The 13,042-nt window shown below is 36.9% G+C and overlaps 1 protein-coding gene across 1 annotated transcript; it reads left to right on the top strand.

Annotated features, from left to right (window-relative positions):
* The first annotated feature begins 266 nt into the window (after positions 1 to 266).
* On the top strand, positions 267 to 1,205 carry LOC138384109 (olfactory receptor 52A1-like). The gene has a single exon (XM_069469380.1). The coding sequence runs from the start codon at positions 267 to 269 to the stop codon at positions 1,203 to 1,205; it is 939 nt and encodes a 312-aa protein (XP_069325481.1).
* The last annotated feature ends 11,837 nt before the right edge of the window (positions 1,206 to 13,042 follow it).

Genomic DNA, 13,042 nt, shown 5'->3' with positions numbered 1-13,042 from the left:
AAGGATTTTGCTGGTTCCAGTGCCGTGGGCCTGCCGTGCACATAACACCTTACTGTGGCACAGAGCTTGTGGATGCCCTCCCTGAAAACAGTGATGTGTCTCCATGAATCTGTCTTTTCCCTTCAGTAATACGAGTGAGTTCTTAGAGTTCTGCCAATATTGAAAAGACTTAATATGATGACTTCGGATAAAATCAGAAAAAAGTGGAGGAACAATAGCATTGACTGAGAATTTTTTTTCTTTGCATCAGGAGGCCCAAGGACACTATGTCTGTTTCCAACATAACGGTCTACATGCCTTCTGTTTTGACACTAATAGGGATCCCAGGCCTGGAATCTGTACAGTGCTGGATTGGGATTCCATTCTGTGCCATGTATCTCATTGCCATGTTTGGAAATTCCTTGCTTCTGATCATTATCAAATCAGAGCGCAGTCTCCATGAGCCCATGTACGTTTTCTTAGGCATGCTAGGAGCCACGGATATTGCACTTGCTAGCAGCATTATGCCTAAGATGCTTGGAATCTTCTGGTTTCATGTGCCTGAAATCTACTTTGATTCCTGCTTGCTTCAGATGTGGTTCATCCACACATTTCAGTGTATGGAGTCAGGCATCCTGCTGGCCATGGCCCTGGACCGTTATGTGGCCATCTGTTATCCACTGAGACACGCCACCATCTTCACCCACCAGCTGGTCACCCAAATAGGGGTCATGGTCGTACTCAGAGCTGCTGTTCTTATAGCCCCAAGCCTACTACTGATAAAGTGCCGGTTTCAGTTTTATCACACGACAGTCATCTCCCACTCCTACTGTGAGCATATGGCCATTGTGAAACTAGCTGCAGCCGATGTCCGAGTCAACAATATCTATGGTTTGTTTGTGGCCTTCACTGTCGCAGGTTTTGACCTCATATTCATCACATTGTCCTACATCCAGATATTTATCACTGTTTTTCGTTTGCCCCAGAAGGAGGCTAGGCTTAAGGCATTCAATACCTGCATCGCTCACATCTGTGTCTTCCTTCAGCTTTACCTCCTTGCCTTCTTCTCCTTTTTTACACATAGGTTTGGTTCTCGTATCCCCCCTTATATCCACATTCTCTTCTCTAGCATGTACTTACTGGTCCCTCCGTTTCTCAATCCGCTGGTCTATGGTGTGAAGACTAAGCAGATTCGTATTCATGTGGTAAAAATTCTCTTTTCATAAAATCCACCTCAATTAAAATTTTTATTCTTTCCTCTCTTGCAATCTCTCAAAATGTAATAAAACTAAAGTGCACATTGTTTCAGGTGCTTGAATTTTCCATTTAATTGGTTGGTGAAATTTGCCAGTGTGACACATGTTTTCAGATCATCATAGCCCATGAAAGCTATCAGTCAATGGGGTTGTGGATCCTACCTGAGTAATGAATGTGAGAAATGTAAAAAGAGTAAAATACTGAATATATACATGTGTGTGTGTGTGTATACAGTTTACTTTTTTGTTTTATGTTTTGGTCCCTGGTTGAATTCTTCCTCTAAGAATACTTTTCCAGGAGAATTTTCTGAAACAGGTGTTGCATTCTATACAGTCGATATGTTTTCTGCTGCCTTCAACACTTCCTTATTTATTAATTTATTAAGTTTTATAAACACCTACAATATTATCAATATTTAATATTATGCTGGAGAATAGTGACATAGTAAATTTGACATATAATCTCATGAGGTTGTAGCTATATATTTCTGGGATCTAGACAAAGAAAGGGGGAGAGAGAGGAGAAGAGAAGGGAAGGGGAAGGAGAGAATTGGTAGGGGTATGCATGAAATGGGGGGTTAAGAAAAAGAATGAATCATTGAAATCTGTTTGAAAGCAGGAGAGTTCTATTTGGCTTGTTGTTTTCTGTTTTGTTTTGTTTTTCAATTATGTAGTCTGATTCTTGAGGAAGGATGAAGGAGTGGCCAGGGAAAGAAGAATACACAATGGCATGTAGATGATAGAGGAGATTTAAACTGGAGAGCATGGTTTAAGGTAACTATGCAGTTTTTTGAACATGGTTTGAATGTGAGGTACAATCTGGTGAGACAAGGAAGATATGAATATCAAAAATGATCATTAATGCTGAGCAAAAATTGAGGGACTTTAGTCTGAAAGCATTATATGCCACTAGAATTTTTTTCTGTACAACAAAGACATTTACATGTATGTGTGTCTGCTTGGGCTCGTGGCAGCACACCCTCTCAGTGGATGGAAAACATTCTGCTTTTAAATGAGTCAAGGCTATTACACTAATGAAGAGGTGGAGTGCTTTTATCTGAGGTTAATGACCTGAAAATTTATGGCTACTTGACTGTTCCAGAAAATCCTCATGTCATAGATAATTTTTTAAAAAATTATGGAAAATATTCACATGTGTACAAATGTCCATACTTTGATTTATCAGATTCAAATCACTGCATATATAAGAAATAGTGGAGTGCTTATCACATAGCTGGTGAATACTCTGTGTGGTTTTGGTGAGTAGGTCTTATCAGATATCTATGGCTATTGAGAATGATTATATTGTAGATATGGAGGCTATCTTAGGCAATCTTTTGAGACTGTTTCGAGTATCATTATTTGTTAGAGCTGAGTGTACTGGATTACCAATAGGGGTTGTTTTTTTAGATGATATAGTTTCATTAATAATTAAGCTGAGATAGCTTCAGAGGGTATTTCTTAATATTCTAGCCAGGGTTCACCGAACTTTTCTATAAAGGGCCTGATAATAATTAGCTTAAGCTTTGTGGGCATGTAGTATTATATAAATCTTACATTTCATGTTATATAAATACTTTAAAAATTTTAGAAAAGGCACTGTTCCTCAAAATATCCCCAATTCAGGAAAGAAAAATCACTATTCCCTCAGTTGATCAATCCAGAAATCTAGTCATTTTCTTTTAAATTGACCTCAATTCCATACAATATACCTACCCACTTAATCACCAAATCCTGGTGATTTCTTAAACATATATTTAATATATTGCTTCCTCTCCACCAGTTATAACTTCTTTCCCGTATCAATCCTTCATAAGATTTTATGTGAAATAATGAAATGTTATATTTTTCATCTTTCATTTATTGGTATTTTTATGTAAGCCATGTTTCAGCAAGTTACTAACGTAAGCATTGCAGAATTAAAATATAGTTTTTCATCTTCATGGATTATGTTTTATTTGTTCTTCAGAGAGCCTTTTCCTTCATTTTCTACGGAAAATAAGTTGCTTCATGCATGTGTGTCCTATTCCTTATACCATACATGCTACAGCTCATACATTTTTGCCTGATTGCTAGCCAGAGCTTAGAATTTAGTTAGATGTGTTCTTTAATTACAGAATTTTGGCTATTTTCCTGGTTGGTTTCTGTCTCCCTCCCCAAGATTTCCTAGCAGCTGTCACATTGCTCTCCAGTGGTTTTTCTTTTCATTATGTAACTATTCCCTCCACCAAGACCATATGTCTAATTTATTTGTATGCTCGTGACCTACACACAGTTCGTGGCACATTAAAAAAAAAAAAAAAACCCTTTTAGTCAGTTTTATTACAGTTTTAAGAATCTTCTACAACATGTACCATCCCACTCTTATTCAGCAATGGAGTAGGGAACCGGACAAAGACAGGTCAAGTGTCAAGTGAGAAACCAAAATAGCAGTTTAATATCTGATGGACAGGATGTGGTCCTGGTGTTGGTGAGGAATGTATGTGTATATGTATATGTATACATGTATATGTATGTGTATCTGTGTATGTTACCAAAAGTTTGGTACTTGTCCATGGGGCCAAATCAGAAGAACAAGGACAAGTAGTTGAAGAGAAGGAAAGAGATGTATTGTTATTTTGCAAAGTAATAACAAGAACAACAAAAATCTCAGAAAAGAAGATAAACTGAGGCCAGGCGCGGTGGCTCACGCCTGTAATCCTAGCACTCTGGGAGGCCGAGGCGGGTGGATCGCTCAAGGTCAGGAGTTCGAGACCAGCCTGAGCAAGAGCGAGACCCCGTCTCTACTAAAAATAGAAAGAAATTATATGGACAACTAAAAATATATGTAGAAAAATTAGCCGGGCATAGTGGCGCATGCCTGTAGTCCCAGCTACTCGGGAGGCTGAGGCAGGAGGATTGCTTAAACCAAGGAGTCTGAGGTTGCTGTGAGCTAAGCTGATGCCACGGCACTCACTCTAGCCTGGGCAACAAAGTGAGACTCTGTCTCAACAAAAAAAAAAAAAGAAGATAAACTGAAAGTCCAAAGGTAGTTTCAGAGTCAGTTTAATTCAATCCTCCAACATTTTAATGATGAATAAATACATATTGAAATAAGAAATGAGAGAATAAACACATATTAAAAATCTGCCAAAATTTACATACTAAGCCTTAATTCTTGCAATGAAATTATTTACATATTTCTCTCAATCAGAAGAACACATGGAGAAAGAGGTGTTCCAAACTAAAATAAGCTAATTACAATGAACTAAGAGGAATAAATTCTGGTGTTCTATTGCACAGTAGGGTGACTATGTTTAACTTATAGCTAGAAGGGAGGCTTTGAATGTTCTCCCCACAAAGAAGCAATAAATGCAATAGGTAACCAATGCTGACTGGATCATTATAGAACATAGATATATCTGGAAACATCAAATAGTACCATTAAATTTGTAGAATTACAACGTGTCATTTTTACTATTTTGTGCCCCTGTAATATCCTGTTATTAAAAAAAGATAAAAAAAATATAATAGAATACATGCTCTCCAGAACAGCTAAAGTTAAAAAGAATAATAATGCCAAATGTCGGCAAGAATATAGAGCAACCAGAATTCTCATACAATGTTGGTGGAGTGTTTCAGAAAAAGATTTTGTGGTTTATTATGTATATAAACATACAACTATCCTATGACCCAGAAATCCCACTTCAGTATGTTTTCCCAAGAGAAATAAAAACATGTTCACAAACTGACCTGTATAAGAATGTTTGTAGTGATTTTATTTGTAATATTTTAAAAATTGAAATAGTCTATGTATCTATCAATGGGAGAATGGATTACTAAACTGTGGCATATTCATACAACAGAATATGCTGTGGTTTGAATATTTGTGTCTTCTCAAAATGTATATGTTGGGACTAGTACCCAATGTGATAGTATTAAGAGGTGGGGCCTTTGAGAAGTGAATTAGACATGAGGGCTTCATCCTCATGCACCAGAATGGTGCCATTTATACAAGAGGCTCAAGCAAGTTCCCTTGCCTTTTCTACCACATGACAACTCTGCAAGAAGGTGCCATCTTTGATGAATAGAGCAAGCCCTCACCAGACACAGAGCTTGCTAGTGCCTTGATCTTGATCTTCCCAGCCTCAAGAACCATGAGCAATAAATGTCTATTGTTTATAAATTACCCAAGTCTAAGGTATTTTGTTATACCAGTCTGAACTAAGAGAGAATACTACTCAGCAATAAAAGCAAATGGACTGCTGATTTTTCAAGACAAGGATGAAACTCAAAAACTTTTATGTTCATTGAAGGAAGTCAGACACAAAAGGGTACACACCATTTAATTTAATCTACATAAATGTCTCAAACAAAAAAAACTAATTTATTGTGGAAAAATATCAGAGCATAATAAGCCCTGAAAAGCGAACTTTCTGGAGTGATTTTTCTGCACCCAACTGGGATTTGGGTTATATAAATGTTGCATTTGTCAAAGCTCATCTAATGTCATACTTAAGATCTGAACATCTCGTTGTATATAAATTCTACCTCAAAAAGAAATAAAAAAGGACCACACAAGGAAAAAGATAATCATAAACATAATCTTTCTCTCTATTTAGACCTTTTCAAATTTTCTCTTCAAATTTTTAAGAATTTTTATTTTAGAATTCTTGAATATCTTTTTGTAAAACTTACTCCCATATAGTTTTATTTTTTGTTACTATAAATATACTTTTGTATTAATACTTTATTTTGAATTGTTTATTGCTTGTTTATAATAATTCAGTCCCTTTTTATATTAACTTTTTACCCTGCAAATTACTAGATTCACTTATTAGGTGCAGTGATTTTTATATTCCTTTGACTTTCTCTATATAAACAGTCATATCATATGAAAATAAGAATTTTATTTTTTCTCTTCTTGTCTTTATGTCTTTTGCTTATTTTTGTTTCCTTAATGTTATAATTTGGACCTCCACACATGTTTTATAGAAGTATTATAACCAGCTCCATGAACAAATTTTAATAAACCCTGTGCATTTTTTGATAATCCTCTCCCTTAACTAACTACTTGACCTTTTGAGTTGTTTCCCAGAAATGATGGATTTCTGCAAGACAAAAGATCTGAGGTTCTGAAGGCCCCTGGGCAGACTTCCTGATGTCAAGACTCACCATTCCCCACAACCTGCCTCAATGCATTTAGCCCTCATTAGTTACAACTTGACCTGCCCCAAGGCAGATGGCCCTTCCTTTAAAAGTCCATGATCTCCATTAGCTGGAGAGATGAATTTGAGGAGGCTTCTCTCATTCTCCTGACAATACATCTTTCTTTCATTCACATTAAAAAATTCCTTTCTTCCTTGGCAATCCTCATTGCTTCAATAATCGGATCTTTGAATGACAAGAAACCAGACCTAAGCTGTAACCCCTTTGCAGTTTTGATAGCACTATTGGCAGTGGACATCCTTGCATTATTCTCAATCTACTGAAGAAATTTTCAGTTTTCACTAATGGTGAAAAAAACTGTGATGTTAGCTATGGTTTTTCACGGATGCTTGTCCTCAGCTTAAAGAATTATTTAATTATTCATAGTTTTCTGAGTGTACTTATTTTACATGGATATTTAGTGATTCCACGTGTTTCTCTGTGACTATTGAAATGACCACATAACTTCTTCATTTTGTTAATGTGGTGAATTACATCATTGCTTTTCTTTTGTTGTTTACATAATACTTAATTAGCTTAGATAATTATAACAACAAACAGGTTTAGAGAGAAGCAGCTGACTTCTAGCAAGCTCAAAACTCAGCTGAGGATTAGAGGAGAGGGGCTGCTAGGAGACAATCTCCCTTTCCTGTGCCATCGGCCAGGAGAGTGGCAGTGAACTCATCAGGTCTGCACAGTGGAAGTCGATTCGGAGCTTCTTCCACTGTATTCCTATTTTATAGGTGGTGGAACTAAGGCCTCTTAAGAGTTAAGTATCCAGAGGGACCAGTAGCCACGTCTGAGTACTGCTTAGGAAGGGGCAGACCTCTTTCATCCCAAAAGTTGGCTCTTTACCACCACATGCTGCTCTAAAGACTTCATAGCATCAAGTAATGCATTTTGTTTGTTTGTTTATTTTCACCTGTGGCCTTTGTTTTCTCTCATGAAGCCAATGGAATGTCTGCATCAACTACACATGATTCAGGCTACAGGGAGGAGCAATTCCCTATTGGTATTTATTTGATCCTCTTAGGACTTAAGAGTCTCATGTTCTTAGTTATATCTAAATCTACTACCACTATCCCTAAAGATGTGTTTTCAGAGTACAATGTCATCCCTGCCCAATGTTCTCTGCTGAAGAAATCCCAGCCAGTCTGCTCAAAGAACCTTTACATGGAGCGCAAGCACCTGATCCAGTTGATTTCAGGGAGGTCCCAGGTCAAATTTGTTCTATGCTGAAGATATGAGTACACATTAACTTTTTAAGGTATAAAGAAGTTCTGGCCCAAAAGTGGTGTTACGTACACAGTCACTGAGAGTCTTCTCTACCCCTTCAACTGAGGGCTCTGGCTGATTGGATGCAGAATCCAGGGCAATGGACAGACACTTATAGCAGCTAGAGGGTTGAGATATATGTCAGACTGACGTGCCCTGTCTATGGTGCAGTGAATATTTTTAAATGAGGGACTTATTCCAAGAGGCTACATATGAGAGCTTGAAGGGATTTCCTTAAGTTACAGATGAATAAACAGATGTCATAGCCCAGGAATCAAAAATGCCTGAGTTTCTCCAATGCCCTGCCTTCAACATCCTGCACAACTCTGGACATATTTCCTTTTTTGTGAAAAAAATGAGACTCACAGTATCAGATTCAGAAACTTGTAAGGAATAAGAGAAAATGCTCACCAAGCACATAGCATAGATCTGACCCAAAGCATACCTTAAGTGTGCATGCTCAAGTCTACATACTCCAAGAATTAAGAGCCAGAGAAAAATGATTACAGGATCAAGTTCAGAGAGGCAGAAAAAAATGAAACAAAGGGCCAGGATAGCTTTGCAGCGGGTGATCCTGTAGCTGGAACCAGCTCAATGTTTTGGGCAGAGCTATGTGTTGGGAAGCATGCTCAGTGAAACAACAGAATACTTCTGTGGCCTTTATTCTTTTTTTTATTTTTATTGAGACAGAATCCACATACCACAAAATCTGTCATTTTAAAGTGCCACAATTCTGTGATTTTTGGTGTGTTGTAATGGCTGTGCAACCTTCTTCATTATCTAATTCCAGAATAGTTTTATCATCCTAAAAAGAAACCTGTACATATTAGTAGTTATTCCCCATTTTCATTGCTCTCCTTCCCACCCCCAGTCTTAGCAACCACTGATCTATTTTCTGTCTTTATGGGTCTTCTTTTCTGGATGTTTTATATAAATAAAGCATGCGATGTGTGACCTCCTGTTTTGGCTTCCTTTAATTCTTTTCAATTGATTCTTCTATTAATGTTATATATTAAAGGTTCAACATGTACTATTAATATATATTGGTAATTTATTTCCTTTTAAGGCTGAATAATATTTTATTATGTGGATGTACCACATTTTATTTATCTATTCATCAGTTGATAGACATTTAGAATGCTTATACTTTTTGGACATCATCGGCTTTCATTACAAAAGCATCATTAAAGGACTTATGTAATATCATTTGTCATACATTTAAAATAACTCCCATTATCAGCACTTGTGTATGTTTTCTTTCTTCAGTCATATTTGTTTGCAAGGGAGAAGGAATAGACAAAATGCCTACTGAGATTCAGTCAAAGATCAGCTGAGATATGATAACAGATAAGGTAAAAGAGTTGATTATAAGGCTTGTCATTAAAGTAAGATGGTCTATGAATTATGAAAGAGATAAAGGATAGTGGAAATGAGGTGAGATCAACAGATTAAATCTATCTCATTGCATCAAAGTGTTGTTGAAATAAGAATGAGAAGAAGCGAGCTAGTAAAAATATAAACAAACACGTTGGAAACAATGCTCATCAGGTATAGGATATTGATCATCTCTGGAAAGAGAGTAGGAAACGCTGTTTAGGTGGAAAAGTGTGACTCAATTGCATTGATGCTTCTCTCAGGAAACAGAATGATAGGAAACATGAATTTTTAGTTATTATGCTTTATTTCTTTTGTGTATATATTTTGTTGTGGAATATATTTGGCAAAAAATGATAACTGAACATATTCCTGATTAGTACTTGGCAGACAAGTTAGTTTAACAAGTTAGGATGCACGGTATTTTGATATTCTTAGTAAAAATATCTCCTAATGAGTTTTGATTTCTTTGACAAGTATTTCTTCAGATTATTCTATGCTTTGAGAGCTATGATTAGAATTCAGGATAAAGGAATGATCATAAAGGCAATGACCATAAAGATGCAGCCTTGTTTATTACATTCAAGTATATAATCTGTGTGTAAATATGATCTTTGTAGAATTTTTAAACTTAATTTAATGTAATAGCATGCCAAATATTTATATGTGTAATGTTCATTAAAGCATTTCTTCTTGATAAAATATTGTGACATTAATGTATTTTGCATATTTTTTATAAACTGTGAAAATAATTATAATATGAAGTAAAATTTATATGTCTAATGTAACTATATTTTTAGAAAGGAAATTACTGAAAAGTGGTGCACCAAAAGATTAATGTTTAACTTGGGGTGGTAGGATTATAGGTATTTTTCCCTCTTTTTTGCATTAATTAATTTTATATAATAGGAAAGTAAAAGTCAAAATAGATGTATTTTAAATTAAGCTCTGTATTAAAGATATTTAAGAATAGGTAACTTCTTAGGATCAAGAAATTACTGAAGAAGCCTATGATCTCCTTCTCTAGGAAGGACTATCCTCATCCTATCTTTCTAAATGGGAAATAAATCATCAGGGCATAGCTGATTTTCTTCCCTTTTTCTTAGCAAGCCTTACTCCTTACAGGGCTTACAGTACTATAAGCCCTGTCCTGCCTACCACTCCCAAACATACTCCTGCTCCCTTGGATCACTGAAGTGCCTTCTGGAAGTCCTGCTAATCTCCATGGGATGGTCAAGAGTAAATACAAGAGGCAGTATTAGCTTTGGTTTCAATTCCCTTCCCTTACAAAGTATAGGATCAAGGTTTCCAATTTTTCTCAGGCAAGAAATGGAGTCCCAATCTATGTACTCCCCCATTTTATTGTCCCTTTTCTCTGTCGCACAAGGGAGAACAAGATAAATGCCAATCTCTCATGCTGTGAGAGACACTACCCTACTGTTTGACAGACGGAAGATGTTTTAACACTGACAGAAGGAAGATGTTTTAACACTGCCATCTCCTGGCCACACTAGATATGCCAACCCCCCCGAGAATTCAGCAAGAAGCTAGCCCTGAGAAATGGCACCTGTTCCTCTGGCCCTGAGCCTCCACTTTATCCCTAGGGAGTAAACAGTATCTCTCAGGATTTGACACAGGCTGATAAAAGTTTGGTCATCAGGGAAAATTATGCTACAAAACGCAATTTTTCCGCAGCTGGGACGATCAAAGAGCAACCTTCCCCCTGTGCCAGTCACTTCCCACTGCTGCTTCTGGATACTGAGTAAGTTGTAGTTAGGGATGTGTACAAGGTCAGGTGGCAGTTAAATGATATATCTTGAAGTACAAACACAAGTGCAGCCAATTAATGTAGACTCCAGAAAAATCCAAATCATAAAAGTGAAGAGTATAAATATATTTTTCATAGAGTCTGAATTTGAAGTTCTATGAACTACAATTCAAGAATGATAATGATATATTGGAGAATCTTCTTTGGAAGAATGAGATGTTAAGGATAGTTAGCATCATGTCACTGGAGAAGGATTTTAAAACTTGCGAATGTTTTACTTAAAAGAAAGGAGGACAATGAGTGTAGGGAAGTTCAAACTTTCCCTCTGAAGATTGGAGTCTAAGTCTGTTTAGATGAATTTACAATAGACAAATTAACAGGAAAAAAGGCATGCAACTTTATTAACATGCATAAGCATGGGAAATCAGAAGAGTATGATTAACCAATGATCAGATGAGGTGCAGATTCTTATGTACCTTCATCATAGAGGGGAGGGGAGATTGAATGAGACCTGAGAACAAACAATAGTGTCAAGTTCATCTGGATTCTGGGTGTGGTGTTTAGTTCTCAGTCTCTTCCTCTGTGATATGCGTTTTAATCTTCTCTGGCTAATTAAATTTCAGGGGGGGCGGTTTGGAATCAATTGTGTTCTTCTTTGTGGGTCCATTTTCTAGGTAGATAAGGGAAATTCAGAGAATAGCCTCCTCCTGTGTTTTGGGAAATGCAGAGAACTGAAAGACAGGAAGGGGGAAGGGGACGTCAGAGAGACCTTGACCCTGCTTCTTTAGTTCAGCAAGTCAAGGCACGATATTTAGGGGTATCATTTTTCTGAGCCTCAACAGTAGAATAATCTCCAAAACACTCCAGGTTTAATATCTGTGATTATTATGGTCATAATGGAGGGGGCAAGGAAGAACTAGAATATTTGGATGTGATGACTTGAATTATAGAGAAATATTTAGAAATGCTTAGGACAATAACACTTACAACATTTATAGATCACTTTGATTTAGACAACTAATCAATTAGGGAATCTCTCTGCTCTCACTTAAAAAAATCATGAATGCATACTGTTATCAGCTCTACAATTGAACTGTAGTTCTTTGCTGGTATATAGTTAATGGAAAGTGTGACCTGTCCCCAGCCACAGCCTTTACACTGCAACGGGAATTTTGTTTTGGAGGCTTCTTTTCTATCTCTGCTGCTCCCAAAGCAGTTCCACCTGAATGTACCTATCTCTTCGTCAATTATTCTCTATGGAATGTCTTGGACAATTCTTAGAGATGCCTGTCCCCTCATATTTTTCTTGTTTGAACTTTCTCAGAAAATAAAAAAGTAGAATTTTCTACTTCCCTTCAGCAGTAAGTAGCCTGATTTCTATAAAAGGGTTATGTCTACTAACATTGCATTCCTGTGGAAACCTAGCTTCCAAGCTAGGCTTCCAAGCTCATTCGCTTCTTACCTCTAACCACTTCAACATCATCTTCATGGTTGTCCTGGTGATACCACCACCCAATGTACCTCTTCTCCTGTATAGGGATTCTTAAATCCCCTTAATTTTATTAAATAATAATTTTAAGGTCCTTAGCCTCCAATGTGCGGAAAAGAGCATGGTGCATGGGGCTTGGGCTACTTATCTTAACTGAATAATTTTTGTGAAAGACTTGTCTCCTGAGTCAGAATTACTATGATAATGTACCAAAATTATGTTTCTGCCATTGTCTACTGAGTGGAGTCTGGGTCTTGCAGCAATATCATATTTGAAAACTTGGAAATAAAGATAGATTTTGGTGTTTTTCTGTCTAAATTATCCCTCCAAATGTGTGTGTATATTATTTTCTGCTTTCCATGAACAGATTAGAAGATGAAAGAGAAGATGGAGTTGGGGAGGAAGGAGAGCAGCACTAAGCAGGCTGATCGTCTTGGCCCCATCACAGGAATGATGTCCAAATACTCAATTTTCACACCGTGGATATCCCTGTGTGTGGGTGGATGATTTTGCTAAAGTGCATACTGGTGAATCTTTCTAAGGGTCTCTCTCCTGGCATTTTTCCTTCATTTAAAACAGTGATAAATAAGCTGATACGGTTGATTCTCCTAATTCTGTTAACTTTGTGGCTGGATAGGCATAGGATATATAAAAGTACAGAGAATCACAGTTTGGAAAGCTCTATTCCCTTTCCAAGAAGATCCCTGAACTGCT

This window comes from Eulemur rufifrons, chromosome 6, assembly GCF_041146395.1.
Source record: "Eulemur rufifrons isolate Redbay chromosome 6, OSU_ERuf_1, whole genome shotgun sequence".
Classification (NCBI taxonomy): Eukaryota; Metazoa; Chordata; class Mammalia; order Primates; family Lemuridae; genus Eulemur; species Eulemur rufifrons.
The sequence above is the reverse complement of the archived record's forward strand: the minus strand, read 5'-3'. Positions and strand labels throughout refer to the sequence as shown.

What these genes read in the sequence shown, in the direction of transcription:
- LOC138384109 (XM_069469380.1), top strand. Translation starts at nt 267, where the DNA reads ATGTCTGTTTCCAACATAACGGTCTACATGCCTTCTGTTTTGACACTA.